This window comes from Nymphalis io, chromosome 22 (genome assembly GCF_905147045.1).
Source record: "Nymphalis io chromosome 22, ilAglIoxx1.1, whole genome shotgun sequence".
In the NCBI taxonomy this organism is placed as follows: Eukaryota; Metazoa; Arthropoda; class Insecta; order Lepidoptera; family Nymphalidae; genus Nymphalis; species Nymphalis io.
This window is the reverse complement of record NC_065909.1, coordinates 7,340,785-7,359,966: the sequence shown is the minus strand read 5'-3', so window position 1 is coordinate 7,359,966 and position 19,182 is coordinate 7,340,785. Positions and strand designations below refer to the sequence as shown.

At 36.1% G+C, this 19,182-nt stretch overlaps 1 protein-coding gene across 23 annotated transcripts in view; it reads right to left on the bottom strand.

The window, feature by feature from the left end:
* LOC126777145 (microtubule-actin cross-linking factor 1) overlaps positions 1-19,182 on the bottom strand; it is a 266,118-nt gene that overhangs the window by 37,315 nt on the left and 209,621 nt on the right. For 19 of the 23 annotated variants that reach the window (XM_050500046.1, XM_050500057.1, XM_050500043.1 and 16 more), the window contains 19 exons: positions 8,193-19,128; positions 5,910-6,056; positions 5,678-5,782; positions 5,452-5,570; positions 5,151-5,349; positions 4,795-5,022; positions 4,556-4,693; positions 4,115-4,338; positions 3,658-3,858; positions 3,354-3,539; positions 3,138-3,240; positions 2,924-3,031; positions 2,658-2,801; positions 2,341-2,443; positions 2,029-2,097; positions 1,547-1,704; positions 1,072-1,203; positions 636-748; positions 236-377 (listed from right to left, as the gene is read on the bottom strand). In XM_050500046.1, the coding sequence (XP_050356003.1) occupies positions 236-377; positions 636-748; positions 1,072-1,203; positions 1,547-1,704; positions 2,029-2,097; positions 2,341-2,443; positions 2,658-2,801; positions 2,924-3,031; positions 3,138-3,240; positions 3,354-3,539; positions 3,658-3,858; positions 4,115-4,338; positions 4,556-4,693; positions 4,795-5,022; positions 5,151-5,349; positions 5,452-5,570; positions 5,678-5,782; positions 5,910-6,056; positions 8,193-19,128 (13,555 nt within the window). The remainder of the gene's footprint in view (positions 1-235; positions 378-635; positions 749-1,071; positions 1,204-1,546; positions 1,705-2,028; positions 2,098-2,340; positions 2,444-2,657; positions 2,802-2,923; positions 3,032-3,137; positions 3,241-3,353; positions 3,540-3,657; positions 3,859-4,114; positions 4,339-4,555; positions 4,694-4,794; positions 5,023-5,150; positions 5,350-5,451; positions 5,571-5,677; positions 5,783-5,909; positions 6,057-8,192; positions 19,129-19,182) is intronic. The other 4 variants (XM_050500055.1, XM_050500056.1, XM_050500058.1 and 1 more) reach the window with 1 other exon arrangement.

The following is a 19,182-nucleotide window of genomic DNA, read 5'->3' as shown; positions in this document are numbered from 1 at the left end:
TGTTTTATCATATGTACATAGATTTTCTAATTATTACAATACAATTTGACTCATCTCTATTTTGTACCTGCAGTAAAACTATTTTAAAATATAAATAAGAAATATATGAAAACAGAAACGTCAATTAGATAAATTTATTTCAAGTTATAGATAGTCTATTTATTGAGAAATGTTCTGATCTACCAAACTGCAGGCAAACACTAATGTGACGAAGTAAATAGTGCGTCGGCCTCACCTGCTGCACCTGCGTGTGCACGATGCGCGAGTCGGACGAGATGGGCCCGAGCGCCGCCATCATGCGCTCCTTGGCGCCCAGCCACTGGCTCAGGCTGCCGTGCGTGTCCAGGAAGTCCTTCGTCTCCTCCATCGCGCGGATCCTGAGGCAACGCTCGCTCAGTGACACAACCATCATTATATCGCGAGAGAAACGCGAATATTTTTTTTAATTTTAATTTTATTTGGGTACATACATAGAATTTCAAACGTACGAAATATCACGTAGTTAGTTATATATATTAAATTTTGTTTTCGATGAACTGTATATGAGAACTGATGGTTATCACCACAGCGTTACAATGCGTTAATGATTAATGTCATTATTTATTTAACAAAATCAAAGTATTTTTTCTACTCACTTGTCTTTAAACGCGTCATGAAGCGCTTTCCACCTGGCGGCCACCTCTTCGGCCTCGTCGTGTAAACGATCCGCACCTTCGACGGCCTGTTTGCGACGGAGGAGTTCACGCACCTATAATTAGAAAGAAGACCATTATCGCTATTTAATATAAACAGGGATTTACGACAAAAAACTAGAATTGAGCTACGCTGAACTTTTCTCCTATAAATATGAATGGAAATACATTTTAAAAGTGCAATTTAAAATAAAACTAAAAATATTTAACTACTCAAGAGTACATATTATTAATATTAAACAAATTCAATTGATATTGAATTTAATAATAAACTTTATTAAAAATATTTTTTGCTACGTATTTTATTCTTAAAATATAACCAACAAAGCGTGATACGATGTCCTAAATTCAAAAATTTATAATTAGAAAAATATGTCACCTGTGTCTTGGTAGAGTCTAGAATGCTCTGCTTCTCATACATCTCTTCGAGCACGGCTCGCGCTTGTTTCATGATCTTGTCAGCTTCCTCCTTGGTGTTGGGAACCGATTCCCGCGGCAATTGTCTCTGAACCTGGTTATTAATAACAATGGTTTATATTATAATAACAAAGGTATATATATATTTAGAATAGGTACATAAAGTTAGGACATAATCCTTACAAGATGTGTAATTAAAAATTAATAATATTCGTTCTCCAAAAATCACAGTAAGAAAAACTCGTAGAATGAGGTAAACATTAAATCAATGAGCACCTCACGAATTTCTTTTAATCTAATTAAAAGTTTATTAAACAAAGTATTTAAAAAAAAAAATTATGAACATGTTTTTACCATATCTTATATAACTAAATTCATATATAGGGTTTGTTTCGATAAAGGATTCATAATATTATAATATATATCTAAATATATACCTTGTCGAGGAAAGTGTTGAGAGCTTTGATGCTGTCAAGGTGTTTTCTGACTTCCTCTCTAGTGGAATCAAGATCCGTTTGCCTGTCCGATAATTTCGTTCCGAGGAGCTCGTATCTGTTGTTAATTTCTGATATCTGCTGTTGGACCGGCGATAACTCTGCAAAGGGATAGCATGACGGTAATTTAATTAGATCTTTCTAATCCAATTATACTTTATTCGAGTATTCGATCACTTTTACAACGCCATTTTAATAAAAAATAAAGCTAATAAGCTCGGAATGTGGATTCTACGGCTAGAAACTCACTATAAGGATATATTTTAGTGTTCGATATAGAAATTGGGCGCGATTAAATCGCCATTGACGTAATATCGTGTTTACAAACATAACTCCAAACCTTCTCCTCAAAAAGGGAGAGTGACCTTAGCCCAGCAGTGGAACATTGACAGGCTGTTACCGTAAACATTAGAACATTGACTCACCGTCGAGGTGGAAGGCGTCCTGACTGCGGCGCCGCGCGCCCGGCGACGGCGAGCGCCCCTCCGAGCGACCTGCACGAGCGAGCACACGTGTACAGTTATATTCAAAATGCAACCGATTGGAAGTGTACAGATAGGAAAATTTATCAGAACAAAAAATTAAAAATCTCAAGCTTAAATATATAAATGAACCAATTTAAACACCATAAAAATAAAAAGTTTATATGTTTTAATTATATTTATATTATGATTTAATCATATTTTTCAAATCGGGTGGCCTTGAAACGTTTAACCACACAAATAAACAGTACTAACTGGGCGTCTGCCTCCTGGCGGGGCTGTAGATCTGCCGGCGGCGCGGGCTGTCGGCGCGCTCCCCGCGCGTCAGCGCCTCGTACACGGCGCCGGCCTCGTTCAGCTGGCGACATAGCACTCGTTGTGACTCGCTCTTACAGACCGCATTAAACAAAGACAACACGACATGGCATACGACACACGCTACACATTGCTTTTTAGTGTTCAATGCTATCTCCTATTCATATACTAGAGAACTACAAAAAAAATCAATCACATGTAATAATATTTTTTTTGACAATTTAAAAAAAAATCGAATATAAAGCAAGTTAGTTTACCTTATCGATGTTGACAGAGAAGTCTCTGTACTCCTTTGCGATTGGACGAAGTTCGTCTTGCTGCTGTTTGAGTACGTCCAGGTCTACGGCAACAGGTCGCAGGTGTGCGACGCGATTCTCCGTGCTCTGCAGCCATTCTAATACCTGGGTTAAAACAGTGTGGCGTTATTATCTATTTATTTATAAACACATTAAAAAAGTAAAAACATATATAATTAATTGGACATTATTATTTATTTTTTATTATTATTTATATTTTAACATACCTGCATCTTCAGTGATTCATATTGATTGAGATGATCAGCTTTTTGCTTAGATAACTTTTGTTTCTCTTCTAGAGACACGTTGAAGTCGCGCCATTGGTTTTCCAAAGCCTATAAAATGTATAAAATATTTTCATATAGCAAAATTATGTGTATAAATAAAATATTTAACCAATTTAAAACATTTGACGGGTTGAAGTACTGAGAATGTTCGCACCTTCATCCTGTCACGTACTACGTGCGTGTCGGTGACATCTTTCTTGGCGATGAGTTGCTTGCCATTCCGAAGGCAGTCTTCTAGCATTGGCATTTGTTTGTCTCTGTAGAGAAGTTTTAATAGAATTATATATTTTTTTCAGTAGCACATTATATGAAAAATGAATTTTGTTTCGAATGTTAAATTTCAGAGACGATAAAATAACAGCGAGTCTACCTGGCGTGTGCGAGGTCTGCGAGGCTGGTGCGCTCGTCGCGCGCGTCGGCCAGCTCGGCCAGCTCCGCCAGCTGCGCGTGCGCGGTCTCCAGCGCCGCCGCCTGCTGCGAGAACTGCTGCAGCTCGGTCGAAACCTCCTCGAGGTACTGGCTGCGTTTGATTGAACGATCGACTATTTTCTCGTATCTGGAAAAATGGAACATGGATTCATAAATTTGTATTTAGAAAAAGTAGTAGTAAGCGTTTCTCACATAATTTTGGCTGAATCGGTCCTATATTGTTGGGTTATTCTAAAAGAGCTCACCTGGCATAGATGTCTTCGGCACGTTGCTCCAGCTTCTTGGCGATCCTAGCGTTGGAGGGCGTGAGTGCGGCGTCCCTCGCGGAGGCCAACAGCTTGTGCAGCGTGGGCCGGCGCGCCTCCAGCTCCGACAGGCACAGGCGCTGCTCACGGACTTGCTCGTCCAGGCGCTCGCGGATTAGTGAGGCCCCCTTACTTTGACCCCTGAAACAATTCATTACTTAGTAGGTGCAGTCACTTGCTAGATTGTTATTCATTGGTCGATGTGTTATAAAGATTTAAGATTTGTTTTATTATAAGAGTTTAAAAACGTATTAGATTTTTTATACTTTTAACTGTATACAAAAGCTATAAAATGCATTGTCAATTAATTAGTTTACAATACATTATATAATGTTTATTTTTTTGGCTTGAATGACTAGCCCAAGGTTTTAACACCTCGCAACGAAATGTAACTTACTTGAAATTGTTTTCGACAGTGGAGAGCCACTGCGCTTGCGTCTCGGCCGCATCCTGCAGTCCCTGACACTGCAGCAGGGCGGCCTCCAGTTCCGCGCATCTCGAACCGACCGCATCGGTCAGCTCGTTGTAGCGATCCGTCAATTCTATCACTGGCACCTCGAGTTGTCTTATCTCCGATGGAGTCAGGTTGCCTTCCAGGGATTTGACTAGTTGATCGCAAGCCTGGTAATAAAATATACCTTAGATATCATTTTCGTTTTACGTTAACATAAGGGCGCATTTTTTTTACGCCCTACCATATCAAAAATTTAATTTCTTTGATACAAATTAAGAATATTTAAAGTGTGTCAAATAAAGTTAAATCAGTAAAAATATTCCTAGAATGGCGAAGAAGCCCATAATCTGGATTGAAAGTATTCAGAGATAGGATTTGGCTCACATCCCGCGCGGCGCCCACGAGGCGCGCCTGCGCCAGCGCGTCGGAGTGCAGCGCGCGCGCGCGCACCAGCTGCGCCTCCACCGCGCGCGGCTCGCCGCCCACCGCCTCCGACACCGCCGCGCGCACCTGCGGCTCCGTCTGGGAACGATCGTCGGTTATCTTACGTCGTTACAACTAATCGCCAGTTGGCGCGTTAAAACCTATTTTTTTTAAACGATTGAGTGTGGTAGAAATTGTACCGTTTGCAACCATCTCTGTGCTCTCTGCAGCGCCTCTCTGTATCTCGCGGACCCATCGGTGGCCGTCCGTAGTCTATCCAAGAGTCTTTGTGCTCTGTTCGCCAAATCGGTATGTCGTCTTCTGGCCAGGGCGGCGTGTTCCCGGACAATGCTGTCAACTGGTGCCGCCACGTGGGAGAGGCGAGCGGGAAGCGTTGTGCGATACTCGTTCAGGATTGATAGGAATTCCTGGATAAAATATAATCATTGTTTATTTTGGAATATATTATATTAATGTCTTTTTTTTATTAAAATTTTACTGGGAAATTACTTAAATGAAAGTCGAAGCTTCTGGGATTCAATTTATGCTTTCTTACCTTGCTCTCATCCATAAACTTTTGTGCGGCCATCGTGATGAATCTAAGATCAGCTTGATGCGCGATGACATCTGATACGAAATCGCGTACATCGTCACTCTGGCCATTCAAATTCTCCACTTTAGACAATGCTACTTCCTTGTCTTCGAGCGTGCGATATGCACTTTCCATCCATGAGTTAAACGTGTTCAATTCGTTACTACAAACAAAGTTATTATGTTAAAAAATAATTAAGAGTGAACCGATTTGACTCGTGTATCTATCGCTAAATATCTTATTTTAAAAGTATATTTTTGCTTACGTAAATTTGCCAAGTTCATCTCTGGCTGCAACAAGACGTCGAAGCATTTTGTCGCATTTCTCTGTGCATTTATCACAGCGTTGTTTGAGAGATCTAACTCCACGTTCGAGGGCAGCGACCTGGAAAAAACGTGTATATTATATATTCAACATTAAAAATATAAAATGAAATAATCATTTGACGTTTTAAAAATTATTTGATCAGTTTTATTTGTGTATATTTTTACCTCATGAGGTGCTAGTACATCTCCACCCGAAACTAATAGTTGCTTCGCTTGATCTGCGCAAGCGGAAACTTGTCGTTGGTGACTTTCAAGATCATCCTTGATGAGCTGGAATAAAATAAAACGTAGAATTAATATATGAGAATATTATTTACGAATCATTAAATTATTATATTATTTGACATCCAATTATTTTATTGATTATTTAGATCTTTTAATATTTTATATCAGTTACCTTAAGTAAGTTGATCTGATTGCGAAGTTCATCTACATCTTCTTTAACGGCTTCCTGATTGGCCAGTCGTTCTTCAACGATCCCTATCCATTCCAATAATTTTGATAGAGTCTCATCGCAAAGCCTGTACTTCTCTTCTACTGCTTGCTAAAGACGTAAAAAACTTTTGTAAGTTTATATTCTATTGGAGTTTGATTAATGCAAAATATACATGCCCACTTTCGGAGCTGTGACTGTGCATAGTATCTATGACTACTACATGATTTTTCAATGCAACTATCTACAGTGCTGTCAATCACTGTACATATACTATGTCTACTGATGAAATATACAGGTGACATTAAATTACAAATAGTGAAGTAAACAAAAACAAGCATCAAACGCTCCTCACATCAATTTTAGACATTCGAATATTTACAAAACTAAAAAAAATGAAGAATATAAAACTCAACTAGGGAGCCGAGCAGTTAACGACCTGAAAAGTAAGCTTACAGTACTAGACTATGCATAAAAGCAAAGACAATACCCAGAAAAACGTTGAGACAGGTGACACGAAAGAGGCCAATTTACAAAGAGCGTGAATATGACAAGACACAACCAGTCTGATCGTTGTGTAACACACGAATACTAGGTGCAAAAAGCGTTACATGCAAGCGGTGAAACAACTGCAACCGCCAAAGACGATGGAACATAAGGTATTTGACGTTTGCATGATGATTATAATCTTGATACATTGTACCAAAATATTCACTAAAGTTATTATCCATAAGTTAAGTTTTATGTATAAGTAAATTGTTAAAAAAAGTAAAAAAAGACAAAAGTACCTTTTTGGGAAATCTGAAACTTTAAAACAAACGTCTTTTCGTAAAATAACTGAGAACTTTAGGAATAAAAGTAAGAATGTACACGTATAGGCGAAAATAAATTTAGACGAATTTACATTTTCAAGTTAACAATGAGATCTTACTTCATTATTTAGTTATTTTTTTATATATCAAATACGTTAACAATATCGTTGAGAGAAAATGAAATAAGTTCCCACGAAGTCGCAGAGTTTAAAGAAAGACCATAATGAATTATCAATACTACCTTTGGTTTATGTGTTTGACGAAAATGTTTTACCATGTGATATTGTGAATGTTTGCATCGCGAAAACCGCCGCATTATCACAATAACTAGCGTCAATCATGCATTCCGAAATTTTGTGAGCACGTTTCCAAGGAATGAGTATATCGGAACACAAACTTTGGATGTAAGAGATAATGCTAAGTGAATTTTGATATCCAAGGATTTTATTAAACCAGCAGTCATAATTAGCTGATTTTCAAATGAGGAAGCAAACATACGTAAGCGAGAGGTCGATGACACAGGTCAGGACGTAAGTCCATTTCGACCTCTCCTTTTGAATTCTTAGCACAAGTGAATATGGGGGTTAGGTAATTGGCGATACGGTGATGGTTCTTAAAATCGTCGTTAATATGATCCCTCAAAGGCAAGCATTCACGATTTAGCTCAAAAGGGCTCTTTAGCATCGCAGGCAACGGCTGGAAATAAAAAACAACATACATCGAGCCTTATTACAAAGTGGATAAGCACATTTTCACTCGATTCACTGATTTTGACAGTTTTCTGTTCTAATAAGGTTTTTTAGATTAACTTTTATTGTCATGATATTTTATGTCTAGAATAAGTAATGTAATTCAATTTCATATGATATTAATAATATATCATAACTTTTAACAGACGAATACAAAGAGAACTGTCAATTACAGAGCGAATTCACCTAAACTTAAGCATCTATAACACAAGACACATAACAGATCAAAGAAAATTCACTACGTCAATAGAGAGCTAGGAAGCGTATTGTTTTATTTTTCCTAATGATACTACAAACTTAGGTCGGAATCACGATAATTAAGCTAGTTTAACATCATGTTAATCCTGTGATATAGCATAAATGTAATTTCGACCGTCTATATGCTCTATGTGCTGAAACTACATAGAAAACGATGACAAATAATATCGATGAATATGTGACTTTAGTTATAGGTAAAATTTTAATATATTTTGAATATTAATTAAGATAATATTGAATTACATTATAAATTACTTTACGCCTATAAGCCAGTCATGGACGTAAGTCATGTGGGTGTCGTGCCATGCTAATGTATCAAGCCAAACGCTTAGATAAAAAAGATCACCATCTAAGAGTGGAAACATAGGAAGTTGTAAAGCAAAACCTTTGCTTGATCGAAGCACAAAATTAAAACGAAATTAACTTACCCTCGTTTCTGCTGGCAGCAAATATCCCTTTTTCAAAGCTTTGACTAAATCGAGACTGATTCCTTTCTTGGGGTCGATAACCAGTCTCCCTTCCACTGGGTTCACAAGCTGTTGTTCTATCGCTTGAACTAATGGCCATATCTTTCCCGTTTCTGGTTCTTTTACAACGGTACTCGACGGATCAACGATACCTTGATGAATTGCTTCGCCTAATGTTAATCGTTTCCTATCCATCACACTTGTTGTAATGAAAGGATCGTTTAGTGCACCGGTTGTTGGATTATAAATACCGAAATTTAAAGTTTCTATTAGAGTAAAACTCTTTTTTGGTGTCATCAGAAGTCCGTTTTCAATGGCAACGCCTAATGTATTGAGCTTAGAGGTCTCAGTATCTAATATGTTACCCTTTTCAGCGTCCATTAGCCCTTTACGGAAAGCTTCCGGAAGCTTGACTAGCCTTTTTTTAAGATTATCTTTAATGAGCGCCGTGTCCGGATCAATATAGCCCAATATGGCTGCATCTTTAATAGTGAGTACATCATTGGATTGAGGATCGGTAAAGCGTGCAGTGTTTATATTAAGATGACCTTCTTCTATTGCTTGCTCAAACGTTAAAGGTTCTCTAACATAAACTATTAAGCCGTTTTCAAAAACAAAACATAGTGTACGCGACCTATTTTGAGAATCAAACAATCCCTTAGCGTTATTGTCAATAATACCTTTACTGATAGCAGCTTTCAAGGGAATATACTTATTTTTATGTGGATCCTTTATTAAAGCCGTCTCAGGATTTATAAATTCATATTTGATTGCTTCATCTAAGGTGAACTCTCGCAGCACTGCTTCTTTAGATGTAGAAGTGTCAGAAATGTATCGCCTAGAAACCTTTTGTGAAGTTATAGGTTGGATGACGGTAACAAGTAAACCTTTATCGAATGCAATATCTAAGCTGTATGTTTTCTTTGCTTTAGTATCTAAAACCCTACCTTTTGTAACATCGACGTCACCTTCATGAATCGCATTGAGAAGTGGTTTGAACTTATTCGTGGAACTGTCTTTAACGACTGTGAGATCTGGATTAATGAGATTAATTTCGATAGCTTTATTAATATCTATAAATTCATTAGTATTAGGGTCAACAATTTTACCATTGTCTGCTCTAAAGAGACCATTCTTTATGATTTCTTCGAGACTAAGATTTTTCTTTGATGTTACAATGAGACCGCGATGCTTTGCATCTAATAAATTAATTTGATTTCCATTAGGAAGAATGTAAATACTATTATCTTCATCTATAACGCCGACTTTGATAGCTTCGGTTAAATTGATATATTTACTAGAAGGAATATGTTTAATAAGTGAATTTTCAGGATTTACTAGTTCTTCAGAAATAGCAGTTTTAAGAGAAATTTTTCGTTCTGTTACGGGATGAATAAACATAAGCTCAGTAATATCATACATATTCATCGCTAAGATTTCGTATAAAGAGAAACCGGCACTTTCAATATCGACTATGAGACCCAAGTTCATGGCCTCGGAAAGTGTTATTGGAACATCAGACCCTGGTTCATTAAATTTACCATTTCTTTTATCAACAATATCACTACGACAGCATTCCGATAACGTTAAGGGTTTTTCTGATTTTTTATCAAAATAGCAGAGATATTTTGGACTTATTATAGATCTTCTGATTGCTTCATGCAAAGTTATTTTTCGTGTACTTACTGGATCAATAATTTTACCGGTGGAATCATCATAGAGTCCTTGATGAAGTGCTCTTTGTAAGCTTATAGGTGCTTTGCTATCAACGAGTAACCCTATTTCGAAAGCTTTCATTAGACTAATTTCTTCATTGTCATTGTTAATATTTTTTATTTTACTCGATTTATCATCGATTACACCCGTCTCAATTGATTCTGGTAATGTAATTTTATCCCATTTACCAAGCCTATTGTCTTGAATATGCACGGAGTGTGGATCAATTAAATGCTTTTTAATAGCTTCCGCTAGTGTATATTTTTTCCCGCTTTGAGGATCCATAAAGAGACCCGTAATTTCGTTGTAAACACCTTTTTCGATAGCCTCCATTAATGATAGTGGTTTTCGAACTTCAACTAAAATACCCCTTTCAAAAGCTTCGCGAAAGTCTACTCTTTCTGCTCCTACCAAAATTGTACCAGTTCTACCGTCAACTATGCCTTTATCTACTGCAAATTCAAATGGAATAACTTTACCACCTACATGCACTAGAGTTGATTGCGGATCTAACATACGTTTTCTAATTGCTCTGTCCGTTGGCATTTTGTCTTTATTTTGTGGGTTTGAGAATTTACCGGTTTTAGGATCGTAGAAACCTTTGAATACAGCTTCTGGTAAGCTAAGCTTTCGTTTAGCTGGAACTATTAATCCACGTTCAGATGCATCAGTGAGAGAAATTTTATCACCTTGAATAGGATCGGTTACTTTGCCTTCCTTTGAATCAATAATTCCTGCTTTAATTGCGTCTGCAAGAGAAATAATTTCTCCAGAAACTGAATTTCGAACTGTTAAGGCTTCTGGATTGATATTGCCAATTTTTATTGCTTCTTCTAAGGTCATGGTAACGTTATTAATAGTTAACAAGCCAGTTTCAGGGTCGTAAAAACCTTGAACTAAGCCTTCCTGTAATGACCATGGTTTTTTGTCGCTAATTATATAACCTTTTTCGCATGCGTCTTTAAGATTATATTGAGGTGATGTTATAATTCCTCGATCTAAGTCTAACAAATCTGTTTTAACAGCTTGTTCAAAGGTAACGACTGCTTCTAGCCTATCGTCTTTAATTTTAATGTTTGAGGGATCAATGAGTTCGTCTTGTATAGCTTTTCGCAGAGTAACTGTTTCACCAGTTCTTGGATTTAAAATTTTACAAGTATCAGGTGAGTAATAACCTAATTCAATTACATCGAGTAAAGAAAACGTAACCGCTTTAGTGGCAATTAGGCCCTTCTTTAATGCATCGTCTAATGGAATGTATTTTCCAGTCTTTTTATCTTTTATTTTGCCTGTTTCAGGATTAATTAGTTTTGTATCAAGAGCTTCAGACAATGGCACATATTTTTCTAAAACCGTGTCTTTAATTTCAGAAATAGTGGGATGGACGATATTTCTTTCTACTGCTTCGTCGATCCCTAATAACTGATCAGTTACTTTATCAATTATTTTACCAGTATTTGGTTCGTACATATTTTCATGAATTACTGCTTCGATTGATATTGCTCTTCGAGCAATCGTTATTAGACCGCGTTGAATGGCTACAGATATTTCAATTATTTCCTGGGTTTCAATTATAGTTATTATTCCGCCATTTATTTCTACAATACCTCGTTCAATAGCGTCTGACAATGTAAGAACTTCGTTAGATTGGGGGGCTCTAATAAGCAAAGATTCTTGATCAATAAGGCCTTTTTGAACTGCATCACCAATAGGTACTAGTTCTCCTGTATTGATGTCTTGAATTTCTCCCGTTTTTGGATCGTATAAACCTTGTTCAAAAGCGGATTCAACGGTTACTTGTGCTGGGATGGAAACATCCTCTGGCGTTTCTACAATCCAACCTATTTGAACACACTCTAAGAAGGATACGCGCTTACCTGTTTTAGGGTTAACCATATGACCACTTGTCTTATCAATAATAGGCCGTGAAATAGCTTCATCAAACGAAATATAATCATCGGATTTGCTATTTAAATCTTTAACTAAAATTGTTGTTGGATCAAAAACGTGAAGTCCGTAAACGAGTTCTTCGAACGAAATTTTAGTACCGGTTTTTGGATTTAAGAATATTTGTTTTTCTATATCATAAACACCCATTTCCGAAAGTTCCTCAGGTGTAAGTTTTTGTGAAATTGATAATGAATATTTAGGTTTATGCTCTTTAACGATTATACAATTTTTAGACACTACATCTACAGGAACAAATCTACTTATTTGCTCTTGTTCTAACGAATCCTGTACGGTTAGTGGCGATTCTACCCCATTAATAATTATTCTACAGACCTTTGGTTCAATTTTACCTTGAACGATTGCGTCTATCAAAGTTATATTTTCACATATTAATTTCAGTGGTTCTGATTTTACTTTTGTCACATTTTGTTCAGTAATTTCGTCAATACTTCTTAAAGGCTGCTTTTCAGCATCTATTAATGACGCTGACATAGCTTTTCCATCATCAACTACAGATTTTTTAGTAAGATTCGAATCGAGAGAAGAAAGTTCGTTCAGAATTTTCTTATCATCATTTTTAACTGCTTCTAAAATTTTAATATCCTCTGTACTAGTAAGAGTTAAATGGGAATCTTTTGTGCCTGCTTTGGATGGCGTTTCATGAGTTTTTATATCTTGAGCCTTTAATTCTTTATCGCATTTGGAATCTTGCTGAAAATCTGTAGGTGTCGGTGTCGGTTTATCATCTGCATTAGAATCCGAAATAACGCTGTCTTTTACTAGTTCCACAACTTTTGATGCTGCCAAAATAGGTGCTCCTACAATTGCTATTAATCCAATTTTGGCGGCATCAGCAATGCTCATTTTTTTTCCGCCATCGGTTAATATTTCATTCGTATTTTCATTGACAATCCCTCTGTTTAACGCTTCCTTCAATGAAATTTTCTGTCTCGATATAGGGTCTGTAATGACTATTGATTCGGAGCTAATCGTTCCTGCATTAAGAGCTGTTACTACATCATCACACTCCAAATTACTGATTGAAAAGTCATTTTTATTTTCCTTTGGAATGTGAATAACAGAATCCATACCCTCAGGTGATTTGTCAGATTGAATTTTGCCTTTAATCGTTGATATTACGTTTTCTTCAATAATATTTTCATCACTATGTTTTTTAATATCGATAGGTTTATCTACTTGTTCGTTAGTTTTTACCGGTAATAAGTTATCAATATTTTTAACGGTTTTGTCAATTTCATCAAGATGTTCGATAGTTTTAGTTTGTAGTGTTTGTTCCAAAGGTTCACTTCCATATTGTTCAACAACAGTAAAAGATGAAGATGCATTTTGAGTTACTTCAATTGTTGTTATTTGTGAGGCTGTTGTTATAGTAGTATCATGATGTTCACTTATATATTTAGTAGGATCAGTTTTTGAAATAGTGGTCTTGACAACAGTAGTTACTTCTTTGCCATCTGGTGTAACTTGTTTAAATTCCTGAATTGTAGGTTTTTCTTGAATAATTTCATATTTCGATTGACTTACGATACTAGGTTTAATATCCTTTGGATCTTTTCTTTCATCAGGCATTTCTTCGGAGTTAACGAGTTGTATTTGATTTTTTATATTATTTTTATCAGGTAGTAATCCTGTGTCCATTTTTTGCTTCGAAGTCTTTTCATCACAGGGTTCTTTTTGATTATCGTTCTTATGCTTAGTAAGTTCATCAATTGCTTGTTGTTTTTGTGACTCTGAAACTTTTGATACTGATTCTGACATATATTGATCATTGTTAGATTCCTTTTCCATTTCAACTTCTTCTTTTTTGTCATTAGATATAACTGATTTGATTACAGTGGCGTTCTTAATATCATGCATTTTTTTATTTTCTTCTTTAGTTAATGAAGGTGTACCTTCATTTGCTCTTATACAACTTTCAGTAAGATTTGATAAATTATCGGGTTGACGATATTTATTACTTTTAGAATCATTTTTAGTAGGTTGTTCTTGTCCTACAGGTGGGACTTTGTTTTTCTGTGAAACGACCATTTCTATTTCTGGTTTAATATTTTGTGCAATCGTAGTAGTACGTTTTTCTTCATTTTTAGATTGTGTTAGTTTGCTACCCAAAATTTTAGCTCCTTCGACTACTGCCATTCCTGCTAAAACTGGTGCAGCAACTACTGCAATCAAACCCATCTTAGCTGCTTTTTTAATATCAACAGAGTTCCCAGTTTCCGGTTCTCTAACTTTTCCAGTAGTTTTATCTAAAAATCCTGTATTTATAGCTTCCTCTAATGTTGTTGCTTGGCCAGCTTCAATATTAAAAATAACTGATTCAGGGTTAATTATATTTTTCTGTAATGCTTCAGAAAAACTAATTACTTTATTTGGTGATGTTGGGTCCCGGAACTTTTGAGTTTTATCATCAAAAAGTAATTCAAAGGCTTCATTTAGGTCAAGCATTTCCATGCTTTGTTTTTCTTTACTATCAGTCGCTAGGTCATCTGATGTTTCTGTATTTAGTATGCCAGTGTTAACAGCCTCAGCAATTGAAATAGTTTGTCCTGTTTGTGGATTTGTAAAAGTACCTTTGTTTAAATCTATATAACCAAGATTCAAAGCATCTTCAAAACTTATATTTGTGTCATTAGTAATAAATAGTTCTTTGCTCGTTTGTTCATCTCTGATAATACCTTTTCTTCGAGCTTCTTCTATTGAAACTATTTCTCCTGTTTTTGTATTTTGTACTTCATTAGCATTTATCAAAACATAATCTGCTAAAAGTTCTACCATTTTAGTTGTAACGGTATGTTGAGAGGTGAAAGTTTCAGTAATAGTCGTTACTATGCCTCCTGTTTCAGTAATGTCTTTATTAAGTTTTACTGCAATTATGCCTTTCTCTAACGCATTGTCTACTGAAATTTTTTCGTTCGTTTTTGGGTCAACGATAACTCCATGTTCTAAATCAATAATACCATCTTTTATTGCCATTTCTAAAGAAACCGTAGCAGTCGATTGTGGATAAGGAATATTCATGATTATGTTTTCTTCAATAGCCTGATTGAGATTAATAGTTTTACCTGTGAGAGGATGTTTTATTTCACCTGTCTTTGAATTGACAATATTTTGTTTTATTGCAACAGGTAGTGTCATTCCAGCAGGAGGAATTTCTATTGCTGAATTCAGTTTGGTATTGGGAAATATTTGAGCATTTACTGCTGTAATTAAATCAAATGAACCGTTTGAGGTTCTAACAATGTTATTCTCACTATCAATTATATTCTTGGCAATAGCTTCATAGAGACGTATATTTTTACCTGGAGAAATAGTAACCGATGATAATGGATCGACAATATCGCAAATAATTGCCTCTCTTAATGACAAATGACTTCCCGTTTCAGGGTGGATAATTTTTCCTGATGTAGGGTGTAATAAGCCTTGTTCGAGAACTTCCGGAATCGCAAGACTTCTGGCTAACGGTAGTAATATTTCGTTTTGTCCCTCAGGATCTAATATACCTCGATGTAATGCTTCTTTTATTGAAATTTTATCTCCGTGTACTGGATCTATAATATTACCTTTATTCTCATCTATAAGACCCATTTCAATAGCTTTTTCTAGTGTTACATGATTTCCTTTGTCGTCTTTGTAAGTTTTTATTGTATCTAAGATATGCGCAGTATCTTTATCAATTAAACCCATTTCAATTGCTTCCTTGGGCATAACAACGTGTTTTCGAAGTTTTTGTAAAACAACAGGTTTTCTATCAATTGACGGTGTAAACGTTTTAGGATCTTTTATTTCGACTCTATATAAAGGTTTAGCTAAAACTTGTTCTTTACTTAACTGAATTGTATCAGATTTACGTAAAGTCTTTTCTTTTGTTAATTTATCGGCCACTTTTCTGTTATCGGCTGAAAGGCTATTTTGAATAGATTCAACAGTTATGAACCCTTCTGACACAGCTGCTCCAACCGACAAAGGTTTGCTTGGTATTTGTGTCAATTTTGCTTTACTGGAACCAGCTTCATTCTCAGGGAAATCACTCAATGATTCTTTATATTTTTTATAGGTAGCAGGGTCCACAAGACCCTTTTTGTTAGCTTCTTCTATTGTCAATTTTTCCCCGGTAAAGGGATCTAAAATCTTTGACTTTAATTTCAAAATCGAGACTACATCTGAATTTAAATCTTTTTCCTTTGCTTCAGTAACATCTATTTCTGGTGTCTTACTTGTAATAGAATCTTCATAATTTTTGTATGTAACTGAATCAACAAGTCCTCTTTCATAAGCTACTTCCATAGGCAGCTCTTCGCCTGTGGTCGGATCGACTACCATAGTATTCTTAACCACTTGAATTATCTTAGATGCAGCGACTAAAGGTGAACCTATTACCGATATGAGACCCACCTTTGTCGCATCTGCAAGACTTATACTTTGACCTGACGAGTTTTTGTATTCACCTAAGTTTTTGTCTATTATTCCCTTTTCTATAGCCTGTTTTAATGTAATCTGAGTATCAGTTTTCGGATCTATTACATGAACTTTATTGACAGGTACTAACCCGCGATCTACAGCTTCTATGATATTTTCCGAAACTCCTGTGGTAGTTGATATAACTAAAGCTGTACCAGGGTCATAAATTACGCCAGGGGCAATTTGTACTGGTTCTAAAATACATTGTTCGTCATAATCAGATATAGGTGAATCTCGAGTCACTTCGGATATTTCCATTTTATCAGGCATGCCTGCTATAGAAGTAACTGTAATAACTTTTTGGGTTGATGTTGTTTTTGTAAGTGAAACACAGACGATATATCTTTGTTCAATTGCTTGTTGCATTGTCAAAACTTGATTGCCAATTGTATAATGACCCGTGCTATCTATGATGTGATATTCTAAAGCCCTATGAAGAGGTAATTCTTTCCTAGACTTTGGATCTATTACATAAGCAGATTCTGAGTTAATGATGTTAAGCATTACAGCTTCTTTAAGGTCTAATATTCTGTCAGTACCATGAATAATAAACATTCCCGTTTCCGGATTGAAAAAGTTTTGCTGAATAGCTTCCAGAAGAGTCCAGCCACCTAATGGAAGTTCTATGGTATTTTTCTTAATAGTAAGAGATGTTATTGATGGATCAGAAACATTTGATTTTGACGTAACAGTTTTTATACGACGACTTATTTCGTCACGAGTTTGGGCAGTGTCAATTATGTAATCAGGACTTTTGACAGTCTCGGGCCTATTATCTTGGTGTAATTTGCTTTCTGGACTAGGGGGTAAGTCTTTAATAAAAGACTTTTTAGTAATCTTTAACTCTACAACTTGACCAGGAATCAATTCATTCTTGGTAACGCGATCAGAAAGTCGAGCGATATGTGGATCATTTTGATCAACACCTAATAGTCCTTCGTCTAAAGCTTGTTGGATAGGGAACACAGTACCAGTTGTTGGATCAGTAAAGGTTTGAGTAGATTCATCTATAAGACCGCGTCGTATTGCTTCAGCAAATGTTACAATTGTTTCAGATCTATTCGACGTATTTGTTACAGTCACATACCTTTTTACTGTTTTTGTTACTGTTTGGAGAGTTAATGTAATATTTAAAAGGGAATTCAACAAAGCAGCTCCTTCTGGAGTAATCATATTAATTTCTACGGCTTTATTAAAAGGTATAGGTTTTTTGCTAGTAGAATCAAGAAGATATCCTGATTTTGGATCAAGAACATTTTTAAATACTGCGTCAAGAACCGACAATTCTTTCCCGTTTTCGAAAACACCAATTTTCCGATTAAACATTTCCAACACTTCTGGACGAACTATTGAAACTTTAGGACAATCTTCTAAAAACACAAAATCACCACTTTCAGATTTTAAGAAAGTTTCACCGTTAACATATTTTAAATTACCCTTACTAAGTGCTGAATTAAATGAAATAAATTCACCAGTTTTCGGATCCCTAAACCCATCTATGTCGAAAATGGACCTTTGTGACACGGAAGTAATAAGACCTCGATCTACTGCTTCTGGAATAGTGCAAATTTCACCTGTTAGATTATCACGAAATTTATTATCATGGAGAATTATTCGAGCTCCTAGGGCCTCAGACAAAGTGAGTAGTTGGCCAGTTGTAGTATCGGTAACACATTTAATATTGTCGCTATCGAGTACGCCCGCGGATATAGCTTCTAAAATATTTAAAGGTGTTCTATTAGTTGGGGACAAAATTTTACCATCATTCGTCATTAAATTATTATCACAAATATCTTTTAATGTCATTGGTTTGCAAATTAAACGTTTATTGGCGGCTTCTTTATAAGACATTTTTTCTTTTGTCACGTTGTGTACGTATTTAGAATGTTTAGTATTTATAATATTCTTCTCTATCGCTTGAGCAAGCGTTATTTTTGAGTCATTTTTAGGATCTACGACCTCTCTTATATTTGGATTAACTAATTCATTTTTAATTGCAACTTCTAAAGTAAATCTATCACCCGAATTCCTATCCAAAATCCAACCATTTTGATCTACTAATTCTTGGCTAATCGCATCTGATAAAGACAAAGCACTCGATTTTATTTTAATAATCTCGTTATATATAAGGTAACCCCGTTGATAGGCTTCTGCGATAGAAATGTAGCTTCCATTGGGTAACCTGTAGAGACCTCTTTGTAAATCAACTTGACCACGATTTAGTGCGTCCGATATACTCATTCCTTGACTTGCTTTTTCGCTTTCGACAGTCACCTTAATTCTCTTTTCTGCAGGATCCGTCAATCCTTGTTCTGCATCATAGAGCTCTCGTTGGATTGCTTCCAACAACGTAACTTCGTTGCCATCTTCTGTCATGCCGCAGGGTCCGGTTAATCTGGCAGCCAGTTTCGGATCAATAAGACCTTCTTTAGCTGCTTGTTCGATGCTTATAGTTTGTTTCGTGTTAGGAGAAGACAATAGTCTTCCCGTTCGTACGTCTAATATCCTCATACTTATCGCCTGGCCAACTGTTAGTATTTCTCGAGTTTCGGGATGGACGATGCCTCTGGATTCTATGATATTAGGACCTTCATACATTTTGTGAACACGTTTTAGATTTCTTACATCGGGTCGTTCGTCATCTCCGATGGTAGTCTTAGTTGTGTAGCTCGGTGAGCTCAATTTTCCGTTAGTCATCGATTTTATCGGTGCGTGACCATCGATCTCTGTCGAATGTGACGTTCTGACGTATCTGTGGTAATTTTGAAAATCGAATTAAAATTATACGTTTCGGTAGCTTCAATTT